This window comes from Pyxicephalus adspersus, chromosome 3, assembly GCF_032062135.1.
Source record: "Pyxicephalus adspersus chromosome 3, UCB_Pads_2.0, whole genome shotgun sequence".
In the NCBI taxonomy this organism is placed as follows: domain Eukaryota; kingdom Metazoa; phylum Chordata; class Amphibia; order Anura; family Pyxicephalidae; genus Pyxicephalus; species Pyxicephalus adspersus.
The window spans coordinates 153,656,710-153,683,404 of record NC_092860.1 but is presented as its reverse complement, the minus strand read 5'-3'; the positions used below and the strand labels follow the sequence as shown (position 1 = coordinate 153,683,404).

At 37.4% G+C, this 26,695-nt stretch overlaps 1 protein-coding gene across 1 annotated transcript in view; it reads right to left on the bottom strand.

Annotated features, from left to right (window-relative positions):
* LOC140327554 (vomeronasal type-2 receptor 26-like) overlaps window positions 1-14,762 on the bottom strand; it is a 27,866-nt gene extending 13,104 nt beyond the window's left edge. The window contains exons 1-3 of the mRNA XM_072406943.1: window positions 14,499-14,762; window positions 10,341-10,527; window positions 6,202-6,349 (exon numbers count right to left, since the gene is read on the bottom strand). Of these exons, the coding sequence (XP_072263044.1) occupies window positions 6,202-6,349; window positions 10,341-10,527; window positions 14,499-14,762 (599 nt within the window). The remainder of the gene's footprint in view (window positions 1-6,201; window positions 6,350-10,340; window positions 10,528-14,498) is intronic.
* Window positions 14,763-26,695: the final 11,933 nt, after the last annotated feature.

Genomic DNA, 26,695 nt, shown 5'->3' with positions numbered 1-26,695 from the left:
TTTGGTGATAGGCGAGTTGACCTAGCTATGTCTTGCTACAGTCAAGAACTGTCTGAGACCGGAAGTTAAAATACCAGTTTATAGGACAAGAGAGGTGACACTCCTACCATATTTCAGTGAAGTTGGCCACTTTGTGTACTTTTAAAAACATCTCTGGACTACTATCAAAATGGTCTTACAAAAGCTTTGCTATAATGAACACCAAATATCCAAATGTGTTCATTTAAAAATGGTGAACTTCCTACTTGGACAGCAGAGTGTATACAGAAAGTACCCATGTTTCGTCTGCTTGTGGGATAGTAGGGCAAAGAAGGATCACTGGAAAAAAGTGACATGGCTTCCAAGGGAAAACAAGGTGGGGCAAACATCATTAACAAGCCAATGGTTGACAAAGAAGAAATCATTCTCACTCCACTACACATAAAGTTGGGATTAATGAAGCATCCCAAGCATAGTGGTTGAACTTGATGTCTTTTTTCAACCTAACCTACTATGTAAATATGTAACATAGTAATGTTCAAGGAAAGGTCCTTTCTTCCTCATCTGACCTTGAGGAGAGAATAGTCAACACTGAGGTGGAGCTATATATAATAAAAATCCCAAGTTACATGAGTGATACCGAAGCTTCTGCCTGGCACAGCTATGGCATGGTTGTCAAGAACTTCTTGGGTAACCATAAAGTACAAAATTATGAAGAACTGGTACAAAACTTTCTATTAAACTTTAAAAATGTGGGTGCTACTAAGGGCATAAAGGTACACTATCTTCATAGCAATTTGAAAAAATTTCTAGAAAACCTTGGCGATTTCAGTGAGGAACAAAGGAAGAGGTTCCATCAAGGTATCAGGGCAGGTGGGATAGACACATCATGGCAGATTACTGCTGGAGCCTTCAACATGATTGTCCTGATCATCAGCATACAAGGAAATCATACAAATGGAGTTTTTCAATGACTTCTTTGTAATTAGTTCTGTAAATATACTGAATATGGAATATATTGACATTAAGTATTTCGAAAATGTAAATTTTTATATGTGGGCATATATAGTGTAAGTTTGCTTAATTATCATGTTTTTATGAGGTTATTATTAAGGTCATTATTTAAAAAACTAGGGACAATCTAGAAAAAACAATATGATACAGTATTTGGAATCTGTGCATCAAACATAACCTAAAATGACTTTAATCTCTATGGCAAGAAAATGTTTGCTGATCAGTGTAATTATTGTATTCACAGTTCAGTTCAGTAGTGCGTGGTCGGTGGAAAGAATGCCTCTTACATTGCTGACCAGTGGGAAGTATGCCACTCTTACAGATAGCGAAAAAGATCATTGGTATCAGTTAAACTGACCTGAGAGTCACAAACTGCTCATTACTCAAAAAACCCTTAACAACCTCTGGATAAACCATAATGTTCCACGGAACTCTTGTTAAAACACATTGCTCTATTAGTGTCTATACTTTCACAGTAGTTTAATCTGCCTATCTTTATATTAAATACTAGCATTCAGCATACTATGGATCAAAGTGATTTCTGAAAAAGCTTTGGTAAATACCTAATAACCATCCTACTGTGTTAATTTGTTTGTCATACCTTGTGAAGAACAATATAACTAAATCAGCTAAATAGGGTTCCTCCAGATGTTGGTTGAACTGTAGCTGACTGACTGTATTTTGCTAAAAAAGAAACTAAAATTTCACATCCCTCCACTGAGAGATCAGGTTATTTGCAGTATGGTAATGGTATAATGTTTTGGTACTAAATGGCTATGAACAAAATATCTTGACTACCCTAACACACACACCTGCAATGGTTACACTTAGCTTCCATTCAGTTCTCATTTGCCCAATCCAAGGAATGCCCCAAAAACTGTAAAACTATCTGATCAAAGCAGAAAAGGACTCAAAACTCTCCCTCCACCCCTATTGGACAACAAGATTGATGATTGGCTCCTTATGCACCCAACATCTTATTACTACAGTAAAGGGAAGAAGTGACATGCTCCTCTATTTCTGGGTTATATTATTTTATCCTGAAAACTAAAAGAGGCAGAAAAATTTACTAAAAAAAGTAAATACGGGCATTAGTGACTTGAAAAGGTCTATTAGGTGCAATTGAAAACATACCTACACCAATTATTAAAAGTTATTCTGCTATTGGAACAAAGATCAATCTAGGTAATTATGACTCCTTTAGGGGGTATTATGAAGATAGTAGAGGAAAGACGCCATACGGCACAAGGCTACTCACCAACGGTGGAGCGAAAAAGTTGGGAATTTTGTGCCAAGTTTAGGCAGTTAAAACATCACATTTTAAATACCTACGTTTAAAAAAAAAATGATTCATGGTGCGGTGGACAACTTCAAATATGTATGCATATGAGATAAAAATGCAAAGGCAAAAGGTTCAAAGGTTGACGAGGTATTCAGTGTTCCATAACAGGAGCAATATTTAGGATGTTTAGCAGGTAATGCTTCTTCCGGGGCAGTGTCAGTACAAAACAGAACAGAAGTTCTTATAGCTGGTTAAGTATGTTTTAAAGATAATGAAAATTATTAAAAATTGTCATGGCAGAAAAATTGGTGTCTTATAGTACAGTTATGCAATAGCAGTAATTCCTTTAGTCCTCTCATTGCAAAGAGTTGAAGTAGATACCTCACATGAGTTATTAAAAGCATAAACTCCTGAGCCTCTCAGTGAAGGCAAACGGGCAAATCATTACACCCTACCAGGATGGGAAGTCACAATCAAGTGAACAGTCTATTTCGGTGTTTGTAAAGAATATATAACTGTAAGGAACTTACCCGCCCTACGAGCCCGCGGTGTCCCTGGGGTTCCCAGCCACAGAGGGGGACGCCACAGTAGCAGGCAGCATGGCCGAGGCTGCTGCTCTGCTCGCAACTTGTCTGTCTCTACAGGCGGAGGGATCCGCCCTGGCCAAAGTACTGTTCAGCCACTGACCTGCATTTGCCTTATCCTTCTGTACCTTGCTTGATTGAAATTAACCCTTGCTGTGCTGTGCTGTTTTGAATAAACCTGATTCAAGGATATCTGGAGTTGGTTGTGGTTTGTGTGCCCAGGCGCATTACAATAACATTTCAAAAATGGGTCCCCTGACAAATTAGGAATTAAGATAAATTCCCGACGCATTTTGTTGGGAGTTTATCCTAATGTTTATTCTAATACCTTTTCAACTTTTGAACCTTTTGCCTTGGTATTTGGAAATGAAATGTATACTGTAAAATTGATTTATGTATGTAGGTTCTTTTTATGAATTCTCCTCTCTGGAACATTTTTTTTTCTATTATTCAATTTAGGTTTGTAAAAGATAATATAACATTTTGGGAAAAATAAACAGCATAATATTCCAGCGCAAGAGGTCAATATGGTGAATACCTCCACAGCCACCATGTATTTCCCTCTGGTGCTCAGATAGGCCGGGATCATGGCAATCCACACACTGCAGAACACCAGCATGCTGAAGGTGATGTACTTGGCCTCATTAAAACTGTCCGGTAATGTCCTCACCATGAAAGCCAGAACAAAACTCACGGCTGCCAGAAACCCAATATAACCCAACATGAAGCACAACCCGATAACTGACCCTTCATTACACTGAATGATGATCTTCCCAGGATAGGAGTCCATGTCATACTCTTGGTGGGGAGGAGACACTGACATCCAAAAAACACAATTCAGAACCTGGACAGAGGAGCAGATAAATACCAAATAATTAGATATTTTTTTTGTGTCCCATTTTTTCCAGGAGCTGCCAGGTTTGGAGGCTTTGAAGGCAATGCAGACTGTGATAGTCTTGGCCAGAACAGAAGAGACAGTAATGGAGAATAAGATTCCAAATGCAATTTGTCTCAGCATGCAGATTTTATCCACAGGATGACCGAGGAACAAGAAGACGCAGAGGAAGCTTAGCAAGATGGAGGTCAGGAGAATAAAGTTCACAGTCCGACTGTTGTCTCTCACAATTGGAGTGTTCCAGTGATTAAAAAAATATTTTAATATAAATAATGTAATAGCTGAGAATATTGAAGATGTCAAAGTAAATAATAAAGCCAATATATCATTTCCATAAGAAAGAAATTCATAAGCCTTGGAAACACATTTTAATTTATTCTCATCAGGCCATTCGTCATCAGGACATTTAACACAGCTTTTACTATCTGTAAGAAAAAATAATCTGATACAGTATGATTTTTTGGGGTAGAATTGTAATTGTAATGTTTAACCTCACTAGCGTCAGCCCAGATCAATTCATTGGAAAAACAATTACTCTGTAAAATCGTTTTAATATGGCATTCCAGGCTTAACATTTGGAAATTAGCATATCCTAATTATTATGACCTATAAGTGCTATTCAGGTTATCTGAGTTTTCTAAACACATGCCCTTTTCATTGTGTGTAGAGGCATTTGCAAAGTTGATTTAGTCATACTAGGTAAAGGTGTGTGATGGTATGCTGGACTGCTATCTTATAGTTTCATCTAGTGTTTGGAGGAAAAGTGGTCAATCCAGCTTAGCATTTGTACAGCCTTTTCAGATTCTGCCAAAGACTTTTGGTATCCCACACCGTCTTTTTTGCTAGCAATTCGATTTGCAGTCCCTGCTTCTCTTCACATGTGCAACCTGATGTATTTTATTATTATTGCCTGTGACACCTACTTTGCTTTTTTCTCGCCCTTGCCTCAAGAATGACCTCTTGCTCTGTATTCTGGACTTGTCTCTGTTGGAATTTTGGTACCGCATTGTCTGTGGGCTCCTGGTCCTCTGTCAGCCCATTCCCACACACCATCCCTTGTGTACCAAGTCCTGGGGGTAACCATGCACTGGGAGACACAACCAGTCTCTCGGGGCTGAGTGGGTGCTTGTTATAGGTGAGGACTGCGGCTTTAAGTTAGGGGAATGATGTTTGGTGAGCACTGTTGCTGGACCAGGGACTTTCACTGAACTAAATGGTTTATTTTATTATCATCTACTTTGCTCAACTGAATCTCAGTCCTTCTTTTACTTTCTGACTCAACTGATATTCTGCCCATTTTCTTTACTGCATGAATCAATAAGAGTATGTCTTGTGTATGGTCTGCTGTGGTTAAAAAATCCAACTTCTGTCCCGCCTGACTTAGCTCAATGTCTGTCTACTTTAGTTAGGCTATGGGACCCTATTGCTTGTTATGTACATAAATATAGGCCCCCAGCTGACTGCTCATAGGAAATATAAGGATAAGGAATGAAAGTCAGTTCTTTCTAATGTCCATCTTTGCTGAGACTATATGTTTATATTCTTTACTGATTTGTTTGGCCAGAGTTCCATCTTCTGCACTACTTCATATGGCTCAGGGTCTTTTAGACTTCTTCACTGGTTGAACAGTCTTTACAGTCTACTGTTTGTATCTAATTTTCTAAGGATCCATATTCCTTGCTACTTGATTAGGCTGAGTGTTCTTCCAATATTTTGCCCTCAGATCTAATCTGGTTAGGATCTGTTTCCCCAAGGGGTGATTTACCTTCCAGGCTACCTGACCCCACTGGGGGTGTATCTTTTCTGATGATATTCATAAACAAAGACCTTTTGCTGCTTAACTATGTTGAGGTTCTGTCCATTCTATTTACAGAATTACTTGTCTAGAGTTCTGTCCTTTTAATCTATTGTACTTCCTGTTTTGGCTGAAGGTTTGTCTAGTGTATTTTATTATACAGTTTACTGAGTTTTACTGCTTGAATCAGATAGGGGTCTGTCTGTCATGGCCTAGCAAGGATAAAATTCTATCTTCTCTTTTCACTCACTTGGCTAATAGTCAATTCTCTTTAGTGACTGGGGTCCATCTACTCTGCAGACCATTGTTTCTTAGCCAGTTCTGTAGAACCCTAAGGTTCCTTTTTTTCAATTTAAGTGACACCAGTGGACTTTTCGGCTATTTGTACTGGCAGCATTGTTCCAAATGGCCAGCAATTAAGGAGGCATTCTTCCTATTGACCATTACACTAATGTACTGTGAGGGGTGAATATAGTAATTGTAGCACAATTGAGGACTTCACGGTTATTTCAAGGGTTCCCTCATGTTATAAAGGTCAAGGAACACTGCTTTAGACTGACTTGCCCTGGGCTTCATTCATTTTCTCCAAATATCCTTTATGTTGCCTGACAAAGTCTCAAGCCCATTCCTTCTGCTGCCTAACATGGCTAACTGTCCACTTATTTTCCTGCTGACTGGACTAGAGGTTTTATAGATCAGATCATCCATCTGCTGTATTGCCGGACTAAGGGTTGTCTGGTATCGCAGCCCGAAGGTGACGTAGGTATCCCAGGAGGCCCTGTACTCCCAATCAGTCTTTTCTGTCATGAATGTAAAAAATGATTTAGAGGAAATAAAAAAAGAAGATAATTTTTGCCTTATATAAAAGGGTTATTTACTCTTTTATATATAGTAAACATTTTAGTGACTGCTTTAGGTTGGTCCCATCTCCTGAGCTACTATTCACTCAGAGGCACGCGACTGTACACACCCCTGAAATATCTGTCAATCAGTCTTTTCTGTCATGAATGTAAAAAATGATTTAGAGGAAATAAAAAAAGAAGATAATTTTTGCCTTATATAAAAGGGTTATTTACTCTTTTATATATAGTAAACATTTTAGTGACTGCTTTAGGTTGGTCCCATTTCCTGAGCTACTATTCACTCAGAGGCACGCGACTGTACACACCCCTGAAATATCTGTCAGGGCACAGTTTTTGGACAGGCTGCAGGGAGCAGAATCTTTCAGGTAAGGTGACATAAAGCAAGGGTAGCTCACATACTTTTTTAAAAATGATTATAATTACACAATATTATGCAGCATTTTACAAAGTCTATAGTCATGTCATTAGCTGTTTCTCAAAGGGGCTCGCAATCTAATGCCCCAATGTCAAACAATGCCTACCATAGTCATATGTCATTACCACAGTCTAAGGTGAATTTTGGGGGGAAGTCAACTAACCTAACTACATGTTTTATTAGAATTTGGAAGGAAATCAGTGTACCCAGAGGAAACAAACACAGGGAGAACCTTCAAACTCCATGCAGATTGTGTCCTGCCCGGGATTGGAAACTGTGCTAACCTCTAAGCCACCATACTTCCCAGTCAAAATATTGTTTTCTTAAAAAAATAAAATTTAAATGTAAGTAAAAAGTTTTGACACTTCTATTTTTTAACACTGCCTTGTGTATTCCTACCTGTTACATTTGATACTTTCCCCTCAGAACACGGAACACAGCTATAGCAGCAGACATGGATACTTTCAGCAGGAGCTTTTCTGTACCCAGGAGGACATCTGTCATTACATCGGGATTCAGGATTCTGGAACATACAATAAAATATGAATAAACAGTCAGCCTTCAAAAGAAAAGCTATCACTCATCTTCATTCAATCAATTCATAATGTTTTGTTAAGTGAAATGTTGATGTACGTTAAGTGAAATGATTACAATGATTTTTACTTTCATTCATTGTTTTCATTCATTACTATGAATTTACTTGTTCTTATTTCACTTGTATCCTTGAAATGTCACCTGAAATAGTTGAAATCTATTATAGAGTCCCCTATTCACTTTACTGTTACCAAAACTGTCACATACCAAAGGATCATACAATGATCCTTGCAGGGTCCAGAGATGACTAAATAGGATCCCGTGATTATACCTTACATCTTCCAGTCCAGCCATCTACTCTTACGCTCAACACAATGACAAGAACTCTGAACAAGTAGGTAGAGCTCTTGTCATATTTCAGCCAATCCAGCAAGGGGGTAGATGTGAACAAGTGTCCAGATGAACAGCCATAACTGCATCCCCCTACTGATCTGGGCTTTAAAGCAGAATAGCTAGATGTGAGCCTCAGGACAAACCACATGAAAACCTGTTTGGAGCTAGCAAAACACCAAGAAGGATTCTCTTTGGACTGTGTTGAACAAGATTCTTGGGTCTGCTGAAGCCAACTGTTTGGACCCTAAATGATATTTCTGGAGGAAACCAGGCACCGCTCATCACCTGCCCATTACCATCCTATCAGTGAATCATAGTGCTATAGGGGTGCTATAGGCCTCAGGGACTGGGAGACTAGTCAGGTGAACGGAAAGCTGAATGGAGCAAAGTACAGAGGAATTTTCAATAAAATGTGTATTACAGTGCTCAGGACCTCAGACTGGGTTGAAGTTTTACCTTCCCACATGACAATGACCCAAAGCATATAGTGAAAACAACACAGGAGTGGTTAGGGCGGATGCGTAAATGTGTAAAACGTGTGGCCCAACCAAAGCCCTGGCTTGAAGCCTATCAAATATCTCTGAAAAGACACCCAACACCCATCCACCCTGATAGAGGTTGAGGGGATTTGTTATGAATGGAATAAAATCCCCCAATCCAGATGTGCAAAGCTTGTTGCATTATACCCAAAAATACTTGAGACTGTAATTGCTACAAAAGGTAAAATGTAAATATGATAATTTAGTTTTTTCTTTTTATTAAATTGGCAAAATTTTCAAAAAATCTGTTGTCACTTTGTCACTATGGAGTACTGAGTGTAGATTATTGAGACTTTAAAAGATTGTATCATCTGCCTGCAAGAAAACAACTTGAAATAGTAAAAAGGTCTGAATATTTTTCATCATATGTTACCTCTGTCAATGTTCTATACTTAATGTATTTGTTTTGACTTTCCACATGTTTTCTGTAATGTGCATACATCATTTTGCCACCAGTACACAGCAAATATGTATGTACCCCTCGGTGACCAGTAACCCAAATATCTGCTAACCCTCACCATCCAGTCTGCAGTTCATGGGGGATAATCCCTGGCATTTATTCTGTTCACCATTCCAAAGGTAAGTCCCATTATAACTTAATCTTGTTTTATTGTAGCTTCAGCTTCACTGCCCCTTTTACTGACTAACCATTTTTTTGGTAAAATAGTTTCTTCAACTCCAACATCACTAATACCACCCCATGAACTTATGGACTCCACTGTGAAAACTTTGCACACCTCTCATTCATATACCAGCAACTGTTTGCGGCTAGCAAATGTTTTAAATCCTGGGCCAGATCCAGTCCTGGATTTTTGGATCACCCAGCTTCACTGATGAAAGAGTATCCTTGCCTTGGAGAGCTTTAATAAATCAGGCCCAATGCATATTGATAAACCCTTTTTACTTTTCGCCTGTACATACTGCCTATTGTCATAACCTGTACAATATTCTGCAACATATACCACCTGCTATATCTCCCAACTTTTCCCATTCTGGTATAGGTACACCTTTGTTAGTATCTATAAAAAGTATTATTATTTTTTATTAATATTATTGTCTGTACACAATATAGGTAGATTTACTTACTGGGGCTCCATTCCAGGAGATAACCGCTCTTAAATGTACCATGTCAGCAAATACATTGTCTCTCAAATCAGCCACTTTGTAAAATATACCTTTAAAAGATGTTCCATGTGGCAGACATAAAAAGTTTACCAAAACCAGAGAGGATGGCACTTCTCCTTTCTCATTAAACTGGAACTTTTCTCCCCTTGGACTCATATAAACACCTTTTCTAACATATCTGTGAAGCTTTTATTAAAACATGGAGAGACATTTTATTATAATGGTTTCAAGATTTTTTAAGCTTAATGATTATCTGTTTAACACTAAATGTGTTGAGTGTAGGGTTGTGGAACATTATAAAATGATGAAAAACTTACCATTTTCATTGATCTGTGTTTTTCAGATATGTTTTTCATCATGTACATGCTTTGCAATCCCTTGGCCAAAACATAAACTGCAAGGAAAACGTAGGAATGTATATTGTCGTTCAAGTGGGCAATCATTGCCCAGTTATTATTATTTATTGATTGATTTGTGCAGTTTTTTCTAGAAATGTTTCTACTGAGTTGAAACATTTTATGTTTTAATGTGTTTGCTGTGAGACAATTAAAGACAGTGACTTGTATATCTTCCATTACTGGATCTTCTTGGATGGTGTATAGATGAAGCTCATTGATAAAAGATTGCAGACCTGGGATAAATTGTGGGGGCCTTGCAAACATTAGGCTGCCGTTTAATGGCAGCCACAATATACTTGGGAAAATTTGCAGCTGAGTCCATGATTCGTGGACAAATAGGGTGATATTTTTCTTAACGTTGTGCAGCTCATAAAGAAAAGCCATATATTGTGTTGAGAAAAGTCCACACAGTATTACAACATTAGCTGTTGATTTCTTAAGAATTCCCAATGCTGAATCAAAAGGTCTTTTTGTGAATCTAATAACATGCTCAATGCAGATTTCATTCTGTTTCATCATCTTACTCAGTTCTTGTAACTCTGCATCCCCGCTGCCATCACCATGTGTCACCATTACAACCCAGTTCCATCCAAAATACAGAAAAAAATTTACGATGGCATCATAACGTAATTTATCATCTTGTGTCATTCGGTATAAGGTTGGATACAATTTTCTATTACTCAGGAAAATGTCTGCAACTTTATGATTTATCTGTAGGAAATACAAATGAGAAATTAGGAAACCATTTAGAACGTTGTTATTAGAATAGTGGAATGTCCAGTAATAGTCATATTAAAGTGGGGTTATTCTTATTGGATTAAAGATTTTAGTAACAACAAGTCAAGAACCTTATAGATAAAATAAGTCAGACAAAGAAAGCTCTTGCTATGCAACTGAATTTCACTGAGGCACCCTGATGTGGCACTGTGGTGGATATCATTACAGCTAACAAATCATTCATTGCAAAAACAAAAAAAAAAAATCTGTATAAAAAGGATGAACAACTTTGGCTGAGGGTCCATCTTGACCTAAATAAATGGGAAGACAATTACCTGGCTTATCGGGGATGCAAGCATTGCCACTGTTAGTGTTGGTCGAATAGTTCACTATTCGATTCGGCAGCTATTCGCTCGAATAGAGCAAAATTATTCGGGTAGTTGAATGTCAAAGTCGAACACCATTAAAATCAATGGAAGGAAAAATTTGTTTTTTTTCAGCACTGTGTAGAGCTTCTACAGCCTCCAAACAGATGTAAAAAGATACATTATAAAAAGATACATAACACTATTACATACCCCTGTATTTCACATGAATATTAGGCTAAAGCTAGGTACACACTTCCAATAATTATTGTTAGAAAACGAACGATTACGACCAATCTACGATTTTACTTGAACAATCATATTGTGCACAATTCTGTACATGCTGTAACAATATGATCGTTCATATATAATCCACCAACAGTGTCCACATGCTAGATAGAATCGTTTGAACGATGCAGGGAGGGACATGTAAAGGAGAAAGTGTACCACAGAAACATGCACGATCACTGAACGACCCTACACACGATAGATAGTGAAAGATCGTCGGCCAATCAGATCCACCGTGGCGGTCGTTCATTTCCAACGACAATCCTCGTTCGTCGGCGTCCTTGGTCACTTTTTTTTGACCAATCGGTTGTTCATCGGTCGTTCGTCAGTCGTTTCTAACAATAATTATTGGACGTGTGTATGCAGCTTTTGTCTACATGGACTGTTTCCCCAGCGTTTAACCTGAGGCTTTTTAAAGCCCATGTTTGAAGTCCCCATGCATTCCCATGGGCTAACTACACCAGGACGTTTCCTTCAGGCACGTTTTTGAGCGTTATCCTAAACGTTGCTTGCAACATTTGAAAAATTAAAACGCTGGATAAACGTGGGAAAATGGTTCTATTGAACTCAATGGAGGCTTTTTCAAGCGTTTTTTTAGCTGGACTTTGGAGCTGGAAGCATTTTTAGCTGGACTTTGGAATGTGGAAGCCCCCTTTAATAAGGAGACCCCCAGATCTCCACTGCCCCACCCTGGGGAATGAGTACAGGGGTACATAAATCCTCTTACTCATTCCCTAAAAGGGTTAAAATATAAGTAAAAAATAGGACAAGGCTTTAATGTTAAATTATTTTATTAATGTGTGTGTGTTTGTGTAATTTACCTTTGTTTTTTTTTTTTTTTTACAGGTTATCCCCATGACAGGAGAATTTCCAGGGTTGCAATGAACAGAGCCCTGGAAATCCTCCTGACAGTGAGGGGTTGCAGGGCACTAGGGGTTAAATGAGGACAAGCCTCTCCATTCACCCCTTGTGCTGTGGCTGAGGTTTTACTTTTCTCAGCCATTCAGCACTAGAGATGAATGGGGAGACTTGTGCCCATTCATCCCTAGTGCTCTGTTATAGGCTGAGAAATAGGAAATTCTGATGACAGCTGTCAGGAAGCAGAGCAGTCAGCGGAGCTTTACTATGCTGACAGCTCTCCTCCCCTGATCCCTCCCACAGCCTTAGAGGAGCTCTGACATGTATTCTGTATGTTCTGTATTCATTCTAGAGATGAATGGGGGGACTTGTGCCCATTCATTCCTAGTGCTCTGTGATTGGCTGTGAAATAGGAAATCCTGATGACAGCTCAAACATCATCAGGATTTCCCTTTTCTCAGCCAATCAGGGATCAGAGCAATCAGCAGAACTTTACTATGCTGACAGCTCCGCTCCCCTGATTACTCCCACAGCCTTAGAGAAGCTGTGACATGTATTACATATACAGAATACATGTCACAGCTCTTCTAGGGCTGCGGGAGAGATCAGGGGAGCAGAGCTGTCAGCATAGTAAAGCTCCACTGATTGATCTGCTCCCTGATTGGCTGAGGAAAGGGAAATCCTGATGATATTTGAGCTGTCATCAGGGTTTCCTATTTCTCAGCCAATCACAGAGCAGTAGAGGTATGCATGGAGATAGTATCTCCATTCATCCTCTATTGCCCTCCTATTGCCAGCGGTTACAGCTAATTGAAGGCACCGGCTTTCAATTAGCTGTGACCGCAAAGTTCCCACGGTCTAGGAATCCCATTCATTGTGGGATTCATTATGGGACATTATGATTCATGATTTATTTGATTATGATTCTTAATGTCATTGTTGGATAACCTGTAAAATATAAAAAAATAAAAAGTTAAAATAAAAACACATACAAATAAATAATTTTTCTTTTTTTTTTAAAGTTTTCTTTTCCCAAATTTTTGCTGTCAAATCACGTGTTTTTCGGGTCGGGTCTATCTGAATTCGAGCAGCCATATTCAAGTTGAATATGGAGACAACCCGAATTCGAACTTCAACACTAGCCATTGTTGAGACAAAAAAAAAAGAGATACACCATGATATAAATAAATCTTCACCAGGCAATGATGCGTGTGCATAATGCATGATTCAGAGAAGTACTTTAGTCACATACAATGCTGCTTTCTTAAGGGTGATTTCATACTATTCCCTTAGCTGGGTGCCAATTCCTACCTACTTTGGACCTGATTTATTAAAGCTCTCCAAGGCTGGTGAAGATACACTTTCAGCAGTGAACCTGGGTGGTCCAGAAAACTTGGATCGCATCTGGTCCAGGATTAAAAACATTTGCTATCAAATAGCAAATGACTTTTAAGAAAATCATTTCAGGTTTGCTATATTAACAAGGTTCAGTGATGAAAAAGTCTTGGAGAGCTTTAATAAATCAGATCAGTTGCTATATTTTTACTGCTTTACCTTCTAAAGCCTAACTCTCCTTTTCTCTCTCTCTCTCTTTTTGCTATTTCTATCTACTGGCTGGAGAAAGCTACTAGGGCCACACTTTGAAATATGCGTTGAATATAAAATGAAACTGGATGTACAATTTATGTTGAGAAGTTTATTTCCCCAACAATTTAATACATTTTTCAAAATGATGTAATGTGATTTGATTGATCTTTAAGTCCCCTCATTCCTGGTCTGCAGACTGTCAGTGAGCTTGTCATTGAGAGGGCTGCACACTTGCAGCACTAAAGACCGGGTCTAAGTGAGGTGAATCTGTATATGATCCTCCCTTATTGTTGTACCAAAGGTATCAAAACATTTCAGGACACATGTGATTTTGACTTATTTTTTTATATTAAAAATATTTTAGCTTTTTTTTTTTATAGCTATCTGTCGCAATGTCATAGTAGCCATAGAACAACTCCTATTTCACAATTGTTTTCTTTTTTAGTGTTTAAAAGGTGTTGATATTGCTAAAAAAATGTTTTACTTTTGTGGATCAAATGATCAGGGCCATGATATATATGTATATAAGTTTTATATCAGTTAATATCTTTCCCTAATTAATTTCCATAAAGATTGGGTAAAACATAAATGCAAATGTTCTGACTACAAAAACTGGAGTCAGCAGGGAAAATAAAGTGGTGAATTTTGCCAGTTTGTTTTGCCAGGAAGAAGCCTAAAGAACTGTTGGTGAATTTTAAAACTTTTTGTTTAAGATTTTTTACATGTAGCCAAACAAAAGGTAACAAGAGGCATGCAATTACTAACTGAACATGGCACATATTCTGTTCCAACCTGACTAACTTTGTAACTATTTATTACAATGATTACTGTTTTCTCAAAGAATGGTAGTATACAGTGGTAACTTACCTGTGTGTACATATAAACCCCAAGCAACAGGGCCAATGCTTGAGTTGTATGTAAACTGGAGTCGCCAATAAATCCAGCCACTTTCCCATGTTTCCCACAGGAATAATTAGGAGCCTCCATCTTTTCTCCAGATAATATCTGCAGGGCATATCCCAATGTTTTTTTTGGATTCTCACAAGTACCAAATATATGATAACCAAGAGTAACATTGGGCAGAAGATTGGGGTCCTTGTTAAGTTCATTGACAGCAAATATCAGAGCCATGATGCTTTTATATTCACCTAAATTAACGCTGCAAATATATTAAACAATTAATTCTTTGAAACTGAATTCTTTGAAACTGAAGCCCTTAGTTAAAGTAAATGTAAATATACCAGATGTTTTAAGGAAAAAGTAATGAAATTAGATGGTATGATAGCTAAGTGAAGAGGAAGAACATCAAAATAAAAATAGATTTACTCAGAAGGAACTTCCGGTTGATTGGTAAATGTATATGGTAGCTTTGCAAACATTTAGAACTTTTGTTGCTAACAACTGGGAGATACATAAAAACCAAGTATATGTCTTTTAGAGTTTATTACTTAAAAAAAAGACATTCTCAGATATAACTATAAGAAAACAAATAGATGGAGGCATCTTGACTTTATTATATTAAAGACATCAAAAGGAAACACAAAATCTGTTCGGAGCCAACAAGTATGCCAACATTGAATATAAGGATAGGTGAAGATGAGAAATGTTACCAAAGTTAAAAACGGAAAAGAGATCATGGGGAAGGTTATTTTTTTTTTAAAAGGTGCCAACCCTAAACTTCACAGCACCAATAGGAAGTGGCACCCGTCTCATCATAAGAGGAACTGGTAAACCAACATTAATATATTGATACATAGAACTGCTTGAAAACATAAAAATGCAAAATGAAGAATACAAAAGTCTTCAACAGTAACAAATACAACACCATTAAAAAAAACAATATGAAAAGTAAAATTTCACATTGAATTTTAAGTTTATCTATATATTTTTTTTTATAGGATTAGGAAAAATTAGGACCCCTCTTAAGTTTCACTGTTCTATGGGGCTATGATATAGATTTTCTTTTACTTTCTCATCTAAGGAAGGGGTTGCCAGCTTTTTCAGACCCATGGACCACTAATTTTTCCAGCTCCGGACCGTGCATGCGTGGGAAGCCGTGTGACACTGAAATGGAAAGAAACTTCCCCCATAGTGACATCATAATGCCAGAACCCGCCCACTTTTCCATTGCAGGTCTGAGCCTGCGATACGTACGGGGGGACATGGTCCATGGCCCTGGCCTGTGCACCCACCCAGCGGGGTTCTTTCCTTGATCCCGCTTGGGGGCACACCAGCCAGGGCCGCGGACCACCAAACTTTTCTAAAGGACCTTTGGTTGGTAACCGCTGTTCTAAAGCAACAACTGATTACCAGACGGGAAGTGAGGAAAAATTGCAAAATGATAACAGTCAACAGTTCCTCAACTTAACTTAAAAGAACTAATCTTTTCACTTAAAAGCCCTTTTATCAAATGGGAAGTAAAAGAATTTTACAGTAAAATATGCCAAGAGTTTATGGTTTTCCCACTAGTTTTCTCACTATATCTAAAACCAAAAAAAAAAAAAAAAGGACAGTTTGGGATATGAGTATAAAAATATGTAAGAGCCAACCTTTCTTACACCTGTACAAAGTCATCAGAAACCAGGTAATTACCCAAACATTTAGGAAACACGACAAAAGGATAGTACTTTTTTTTTCATACTCTACATTAACTCACACACTCTACTTTCATACTCACACATTAAAAGAGGATTTAACATTTTTCTTTAAAGAAAGATTTTAGACGATTAACATCTAAAAGACCGGTGGTGGAACAATTAAAATCCGGTACCAATTATCACATATGGATGGCAAAACACCAAAGTATAAATACAGAGGACACTTATTCCATTAAGTAAGATATTAATATTAAAAAAAATGCAAGTTTTAACTTTGTATGTAAGAACTGTATACTCTACTAAATCCATTGACATCTAACTCAACATAACTCTGGAGATATACATGAGCAATGATCAATTTGTGTCTCTCAGGTCAGTTTAAGTGATACCAGTAAACTCTTTGGCTATCTGTAAGGATGACATTCTTTCCAATGGCCAACAATGTAAGAGGTAATACACAAAAAGGAAATAAACAATACAATATTCAGTTGTTTATTTAAGTCCAGTAAAAAATAATATTATTAGGTTGACTTCAGACAGTTAGAAAAGACACCTTTACCTGGGTTTGGTTTTATCTTCTTGCAAACCCCTTTTAGCTAAAATTCGATTGGGAAATAGGGGAAGCAGCACAAGGAGCCAATCACTTCTGCTTCACAATGCTGCTAATATGGACCTAGACTTGTTAGTGGGTGGTAAGCTTCTGCCATACCCAGCGAGTATGTGAAGCGTGCTTGCCAATTATGGCACATACTTACCTAACCTGCACAGTCCTTGCTTCAGCAATGACAGGTCCAGGACCTTTTAGTTCTATATGCATGGAAGGCATTGTACAGTTTGGAGCCGAAGAATTATTTTTTTCTAACAAAAGAGACATTGCACTAAAATGACAAGATTCAGTCTGATAAATAGTCTACCAGTACATGCATTTTTTTTACACATTACATGAGCAAGACCACTATCGGGAAAACCCATCCTAGGAGAAAGTTTCCTGGAGATGGCATGACATTTTCTCTTGCTCTTGCGTATGATAAATTCTTTAACAAAAAGTCAAACAGAGTTATAAGGTAAAAATCCTCAATGTACTCTTTATAAAGCAGCATTTTTTCTGGTGGACAATTTTCCAAGTTCATCTATTTTCAATGCTTAATTCTACAGTGAATGTCATGTTCACTGCTTTGAAAAAAAGACCCCTATAAGTAGTTTATCAGAATTACATCGTCCTGTCATTTACATTATAAGTATGTTTGGAACAACAACTGTGATCACACCAGCAATTAGTTTTTATCATCCCAGGTTATCTGCAATCCTTAAAAACTGAAAACTGGAATTTTTTCTGACCTAGCAGACCAGACATACGGTGAATGGTTTGTTTATTGTAGAGTTCAATGAGAGTTTAATGTACATCTAAAGATGACTGTGTAGAAATTATATAATCATTATACCATGACGCAGACAAATCTAAAATAATAAAGACTTACTAGTCACATACACAATGCAAGCCATCAATAATATCATTACTGCTTTTTCGGATTAAATTATGAGCAGAAATCAATCCTCCAATAATGAAGTCTCCTTCTTTGTAATATTCATATTCAAACAAGCACTTCCTAGCCTCAAGTCTGCAAGCAGAGTCTGAGCTCAGGCCGACTAGGGTTCCATAATAATTTACAAGAAGTAGAGTCAATAGGTAAGAGGCAGAGTGTACAGGAGACCATTTCATGTAGTATATCATATCTTCTCTCATGGTGTTAGCACCGGCTGCTTTGCACATCAGCAGCTCTTTATATACATGATTTTTAGACTGACATATTCAGAGGCTCATCTGCAGAGGAGGACTGATGTAATCATTGTAACACGAGTCTAAAAATTAAAATCTATATTGAACAACTCAAATATTCATATGCAGCTGGTTTATTATTGCACTTTAAAGTAGAAATTCATCTTAAGTGAATTTGTCATTTAAGGAAACTGATCTCCTATAGTGTATTGCTCAGGTAAATTATAATAATGAATGAATCTGTGAAATTCACCGACCCCTAACTTTCTCTGGTAAAAGAATCTTCTTAGTACAGGTAGTCCCCGGGTTTCATATAAGATGGGGACTGTAGGTTTGTTCTTAAGTTGAATTTGTAAGTAAATCAAACAGGTGCATTATTTTAATAAATGCAATTTGTACAGATGTTTTCTCAACATATTCTTAGGCAGCAGTGTGTCAGTTACTGTATAAAATCCTCACTTTATGTCTCTGCTCAAGCAGGAAGTTACATCACAGAACTACAATAGATTACTAATAGTACTAATACTAATAATACTAGTACTAATTACTAATAACTTACAACATTAACCAATGCACTACAAATAACTTATGTCCAGAGGACAGTACACTCCCCACCTGGTGTCAAGTGATGCCACTATTAGAATCCTTGCTTGATAACAGTAGAACCAGTTCACATGTGGGTCTGGTAATTAGCTTGGTCTCCTTCTGTTTGGAAATTTTAACCTGAACTTTGCAGACATGTCCATCTTCACTTGGGAACACTTTAGTAATGAGGCCTAAAGGGCATGTCTTTGAGCCTGAGAGTCTTTAACAAGAACAACATTGTCAGGTTACAGGTTGGGTTTAACTGTTTGCCATTTGCTCCTAGTTTGTAGCGTAGGGATGTAGTGTTTTCTCCACCTATCCCAGAAAGTGTTAGCAAGGCTTTGCACTTGTCTCCACTGACATTTGTATGTCTCCTGATGGAGAGTTTACTATTCCAGTCTTTTGAGTAAGTAGAGTGGCAGGTGTAAGCAATATTGGATCACCGGGATCATTAGAAACTTTGATCGAAGGTCTTGCATTATTGATGGCTGAGACTTCAGCCATAAACGTTGTAAGGCACTCATGAGAGAGTCCTGCACTACCTATTTGTAGAATGATGGACTTCAGGATTCTACAGGATATGCCGATTATCCTTTCCCAGGCACCTTCCATGTGGGAAGAATGAGGGGAATTAAAGGTCCAAGTGCATATTGGCTCACTTAGGTACCTTCTCACACTGCTACTTGTCTACGTTAGAAGGAATTTGTAACTCATTAGCAGCTTTAACAAAGTTTGTTCCCCTATTGGAGCGTATTTGTCCCACAGGACCTCGGATAGCAATAAAGCGCCTGAGAGCATTTATGAAGCTAGAGGTATCCATGGATTTAATGACCTCAATGTGGACAGCTTGGATAGACATACAAGTGAAAATGACTGCCAGGCGCTTGGAACTAGCATGAGCTCTTCTAGTTTGCCGTGTAATGACGGGCCAGGGACCAAACACATCAAGACCAACATTGGTGAATGGAGGATCTATGCTAACCCTGTCATATGGGAGATTGGCCATTTTTTGCATTTCTAAAATCCCACGAAGCTTGTGGCAAATGACACATTTAAAGATACACCTGTTAACACATCTCCTTGTTCCAACAATCCACAGCCCAGCCGCTCGTTAAGCTCCTTTCGTAAATGGTCGGTCTTGATGTTTTATGTGATCATGGTTGTGCTCTACAAGCAAAGTAGCTACATGGTGATGACCAGGGATTATTAGAGGATGCTTCTCACTAAACTCTAATGTGGCTTCTTTTAGGCGTCCTCCCACTCTTAGCAGGCCATTTCCACCAAGGACTGGATCAAGCTTCATTAACACACTGTCTTTAGGAATGGGTTCTTTAGCAACTAGCTCACGCTGAGTAAAGAACCTGGCATGGTCTATTGTGGCTTGGTTACAGCCAGGATTGGTTGGAGGTGTGATGCCATGGTGAGAGTGTGGTGCACAGTCGAACCTGTTTGGAGTCTCTGTTTTAGGCCAGCCCATGTCATACTGTCTTGAAGTAAAAGGTGATTCTGCAAGCCGGACCGGGTGCTGAGTTCTTTGATGTGCAAAGAGGTTAGCTTGAGCTTTGCTATATAGCTCCATGTCCTCTTGTTTGCAGACTTGAGATCTTAGGTTGACTCCTTCTTTTGCTTGGTATGTTTTTTCTGTCTCACAAATGACATCTTTGGTTTCTAGAGGTAGATCAGCATCGCTTGGCATCGGTTTGGAGTGTTGGCGGACATACTTGGAAGTGCGCTGTACAGGATCTTGTTGGTCGAGTGTTGTGCCAAGCACACTGGTTTGTTTTTCACTTACTGAGTATTCTACTGCTTCCAGGAACTCTGCCTCAGCTATGGCAGCTTTTCTGTAGCAAGTTTCTCCAGGGTTGCTTCTATTTATTCCAAGTCCTTAATTTCCTTGATTAGCAGTCGAAGAAAATTTGGCCTTGTTTAATTTTTGTTCTCATGTTCATTTTTTATTATTTCTAGAAACTAATGCAGTGTGACCCTATGTTGGGTTCCCCATTTTTGGCAGCACCTGGTCTTCACCGCAGTACCCCAGAAGGGGTGATGGGCCAGTAATTCTGGTGATTACTGGGCTTTTTGTTGCCACTCCACCAAAGGATGGCTCACCAGGGGTAGGCTTTAGTGAGGAGACAGTTAGAGAGGTGTGGTCAAGTGCTTAATAGGCAACGCGGTGACAACAACTGGACAAGAGAACAGGCCATCGTCAGTATCTGAGCAGGTTAGGGTAGGTGGCAGGCAAAGGGGTAGTCAGTTTGATTGTTTAAAAATAAGTGTTGACTGTGACTAAGGATCAATACAGTGGGGGATGGAGAGGTAACCGTTAACAAGATGAGGCACTGGTATGTCCCTTTCAGGAAGGATCTACAGTGGCTGCACAATGTTTAGTCACAATAGTAGAGTCTTGTCTTGTCTGATCTAGAACACACTTTTTAATTGTTACCAAAACAGGCAAGATTAAAACTGTGTTTATCAAGGGTATTCTGAAACTACTCCCTCTGCCCCTTACTGCGGTCTTAACACTTCCTTGTATCAGATTGTTAATGTAACATAGCCAACCTCTATATACTGCAAAATATCTTAGAGTAGAAGAGAACGAATAAAGGATTTTTTAGGGTATTTTATCTTAGTTTTTGCAGAACACACAATAAAAATTATTCTTACAAAATAAACATACAGTTAGGTGTTTATAGTTAACCCCACATCGTTATTATAATTTTCCTGTAGCAGTCAGGTTTGCATAATCCTTGCACAAAGCAGTTCGGCATTTTCCACAAGCATATATTGTCCATAGATTGGTGTCCAATAGTGGGCTCAGGAAAAAGGCACTTGCTGTTTGCAGGCGTTTGCAATAGTTTCTAAGAATTTTTAGGATTTTCCTAACACCTAAAGCCTTGCCTTTTGGCAAAAAGCAGACCCCCACCTGCCCCACCTGAGAGTCTCATCGCTACAACCGGATCCCTGTGTTGCGAGGGTCTGCAGTTAGGGAGAGTATTTGGAATCTGGAAACTCCCTTTAATAGGGGGCGTTAAGACATCCACCCCATCACCCTTGGGGATGAGTTCAGGGGTACATATTGGCAGTGGACAATTACATTGTGACAGTGACATAGGAGATGACAGGAACTTATATATAAAAAAACTCTCCTTACTGCTTGTAGATGACTTAATTCAGCGCACACATGATTTATGGTCCATATTGCATTATAGCTGGGCTCATGAATGAATGCAGCCGTGGGAATCAAAAAAGTTAGTTACACAAATTACACACATTCAATAAATTACTTAAACATTAAAACCTTTTTTTTTTTTTTTTTTTTTACACATATTATTACACACGATTTTGTGAAGTTTTTCGAGTCGGGTCTATCCGAATTCCAACAGTCATTTTGGGGTCAACCCGAATTCCAACACCAACACTACCAGCCTTTGGTGAGTTTATGATCTTTTATATTGTGCTTTTACTATTTTTATAAAGCTTATCTTTAAATTGTTGCCAGCATCCAGAACGAATTAAGTAATTTTTTGTAGAAACCTATGGGAAATCATGTTTCAGCTAACAAAGATTTTGCCTAAAAAATGTGATTCAGGAACAGGTTATCTTTTTTAGCTAAGATATCACTATAATAACTTAAATGTGATGATTACATTTATATATATTTTAACAATACATTCTATAACTCTGAATAACAATCTGATATTTTATTATTGAATACTTTGCTGAGTTCTTCTGCCAGTGTCATAATCATGTGTGAATACTAATATAATAAAATGTGGTCTTTTATATTAAATCATAAATATTTTTTACTTAACAAAACATTAACCACCCGACCGTTAAGCCCGACCTTGGTTTGGGTCTATCGATTTTGCAAAAATTGATAAACCCGAACTTTTCTCCCTACCTAATTTCCCCTTACTTACCTGGTCCCCGCTGTGATAATCCACCGTCGATCGAAAAAAAAAAATACTTACCTTCTCCCCGCAGCTCCTCCGGACACGTCTTCTATCTTCTTTCTTCAGCCGGCGAGTGCAGTGACGATCACCGGGGTTTCCCGGTGACGTCGCTGCATGCGTCTGTGCGGGCGGGAGGCGGGGCGGGAAATTCAAAATTTTGTATTGAGTTCCTTTCCATTGAACTCAATACAAAAATACTCAATACTGTATTGAGTCCAATACAAAGAAATCCTTATATAATATATATATATAATTGTATTGTAAATATATTATATAGGCTACTGTACATTACATTATACACTATTTTTTTTTTTTAGGATTTTTTTTAAATGTTTTTTTTATGTTTTAAAAAAAAAAATTATTATTATATTTATAAAATTTTGGACATATTTTGGTGAGTTATGCGGTAATTCGATGAATTATAAGTAATTATTGAGTAATTCGGTGAATTATAGCCTACAATTTAAAATAATGTTCCATGCAAAAAGTGTTACAGTACAGAAGCTTGGAAAGAATTAGAACACCCAGCGTTCGCGTACGGGTCCCTCGGCGATTCCTTATGATGTGCGTGCATGCTCCCGTCGATGGGAGTCATAGCGGGAAATTCAAATATTTTGTATTGGATTCAATACAAAGTTCTGTATCCAGTCCAATACAAAATAATACAAAATATATTTATGTGGTTTTGTCTATAGGTATGTGACGTTGGACGGTTGGACACTAGGGGGGTGTTTTAGAAAAATATATTACTATACAGTATACCAAATTATCCCATTTTCAGTATTTTTCATTTATTTATGTATTCTTGTTTGAGCTGATTTTTGTGTATTTTAATTTTATTAAAAGTATTTTTTTTTTTACATGATTGTGTGTTTCAAACATTTTTTATATTCATGATATCTACTAGAGCCGTGTTCGGACATATTTCTGTAAGTTAGAGGTCTACAATTTAAAAAAAAAATTCATGAAAAACAGTGTAACGCTTTTGGTACAGAAATCTAGACCTCAGTGTAACGCCCAGGTGGTTAATCTTTCCTCCTGGTTGGGCCTCCAATTTTATCAATTTTGATTGGTGGACCTCTGCACTTAATGCATTTATTTCTTTGGTGGAACTATGGTGAAAATCATATCAACTACAAACATGAGGTAAATTAGGAGGTCATAAAATCAACTATTTCATCGTAGGTAACTATTTTTGCTTTAACAACTGGACTGTTTCATATATCATTGTTTCATATATTTACATTGCAGCTGTGAACTAGGATTGTGCACTAAGATGGCTGTTCATTCAGAGACTGCAATGTCACAGCTACAGCTCTCAGACTTATAATTGTGGAGCAGTCAGTGTGGTTCCATATTATATTTCATATATACATTATATATTGATGAGGAAAAAAGGAATCAGGCAAAACTTTTTTTTCTTGTCCTAGATGTTGTCTAGATGATAAAGTATACATGAAGCCTAAACTTTAGTTTTGGTTTTAGATTTAGATACTTTGAGCTAAGATTAGGAAAGGATTAAATGTCTCTTTACATGTTATTTTCTGTGTCACCTGATATACCTTTTGTATCTCCACTGTATATCAGCCACTCTCCTGATGACTGAGGTGACCAGGATAGATATTGGTGATCAGTCACCTCAGTGGAGATATAGACAGCAATAAGAACCTGACAAAATGTCTAAATTTTTCACATTCCATTCAAAATTAGGTCTGTAGGCTGGTCACACCGCTGGGTCCTCCAACTTTTGCTATATATACCAATAGAACTCTGATTTAGGGGAAGTATTCAATATTTCCTCTTTACTTGAACTGGAGGACATTTTATGTAAAGAAAATTATAGCCCAGATATGGTATCTAATACATAATAGTGTATGCATTTAATGATCACACATCAAAATTTTATTTTATTTCTATCTTTAATGTGTAGTTAAAGCACTATAAAAAACAATTGAATATTCATTGGAGTTGCATGAACCAGAGCCTTATTTTATTGAAAATTGTGAACATGTCAACCACTTCAAAATAATAAACAAAGTACTTATTAATGATTTGACTAAGACTCGATGCAGATGTTGGACATTTTACCCAAAGGGCAGCAGAGGGTCATAAGCTTTACATCAATTCACAAACCGTAGTGTGGAAACGCAACCAGGTGGATGAACCTGTTTATATTAATGTATTTGTTCATTTAATAGCTGTAGCAAGTGATACAATTTTAATATACAAGAGAAGAAACAATAAAACAACAATATAGAAAAGAATTATTAGTCTGTTTTATAAACTAATATTCACCTGTCCAGGGTCCAACAATGTCCAATGACACACCCATACCTGTCCTTGGCTGTCCTCTTGTGTGATTGGCTAAATTACTGTAAGCAAGGATGACTTGAGCTTCATCAACATTGCTAATATTTGCTCTGCCAAGAGGATACTCGAGATAGCTGTCCTTGGGTAACATCTTTTGCAATTGGTAATACATATTGACAGGAGCCTGGCCAATCTTGGAGACAAATGATGACAACAGTGAATGACAGGTATTGTGATACCAGATCAGAACTCAGATTGTTATTCTGAGCGTCGATATAAGCAGCCAGCGCCAGCAGCACTTGTTAGTCAGAACTATCTTCTGCCTGACAAATAAATCATAGTTCCAGCAAAGCTTTTGATTTAATTTTGGGACACAAAATCACTTTGTCTGACTACTATTGCTAGTGTTGGCTTTAAAAAAAAAATTCCTGGTGCTGAAAAGCATTTTTTTTAGCTTAATCAATATAAAATTGGATTGTTTTTTACCATTGATGTTAAATCTTGATTTTTACTTGAGTATATAAGCTAAGTTTTGTGATTTCACTTAGTTAAGAGTTACAATTTGAACCACTGATACACTTGCAATTATTTCCTATTTGAGGCAAAAACATATAATGACTCTCTTATATGGGAATAAAAATCATCTGTTTTGCCTAAACCTTTTGCCCCATGATTTCACTTTTATTTTTATTTTAATATAGAGGGCTACATGTTATATCATATTAATTCAATTACATTAAATAAATTAAAATAGACTATATATATTTTAATTGTGTCCAAGTAAATACTAAATATGCTATTTATAATAATATATTATATTTTGCTTTTAGTATTAATTTTGGGTACACCAAAAAAAGAAAAAAATCTTATTGGCTAGTGATGAAAGGGGCATTTTTTAAAACTAAAAAATGTTGAATTTTATTTAGCCTGAATCTGAACAGCAATACTACTCATTATTTATGGTAAATTTGGCTAAGAATTAGAGAGGGGAGTTAAAGATAGCTAGGGAACAAAGTGAGATAAGTGTCTTATATAGGCTATATATAGTACAGAGTACATCAGAAAGAAACACGCCAACCTTGCCAGCAGTAAGTTTCAATTTGGGTCTAGAATTAACTTAAATAAAAATGTTAATGAAAGGGTTTGGATCTTTACAAAAATGTAGTTATCACTATGCACAGATACTGCCAATATACAGTATATAGGCAGAATGGTAGAAGAATACATTTTACCAACTTTAACCAAAGGGGGGAGGGGATTGGAACCCCACTTGCACTGTGCAGTGTGGGGAATGCATTTTTTGTTTAGCCTTAGATGGGCCTTTTCTCATTTTTTCTGGTTGTGTTGGTGTTGGTGGTAGTGATAAAGGATATTTCTGGTCATTGGACATTCCATAAAATGGGAAGAATTGAGATAGTAGCCCATTATTCGAAAAATTATACCTGATAAAAAGTTTTTGCATTTTTTAAAGTCCTGGGTTAGTAACATGGCATGTTCTGCAGAATGTCTTCCAGGATTCAGAAAAGCTTTAAGGGAAGGATCTCACATATGTTGTTATGATTGTGTTCTGTGCTCAGAGGGAAAAATATCAAACCAGTCTGGTAAGTTTTATTTTCTGTTACACATAATGCCAGGGGGCCTGACAGGTCAGATTTAAAGTGAAGTGAATCTAAACCAAAAAACAAAATTGACATACATTGCAGGTGACTAGTCATTACATGAGGTGGCTGCATTAGGTTTTTTTTTTTTGTTTTTTTTGTATAGGTGTTTCTCTTACTATTTTCACCTGGTAATTCTGCAGATAACTAATTTCTTATCCCTGGGTGGCTATGCTTACTCCTT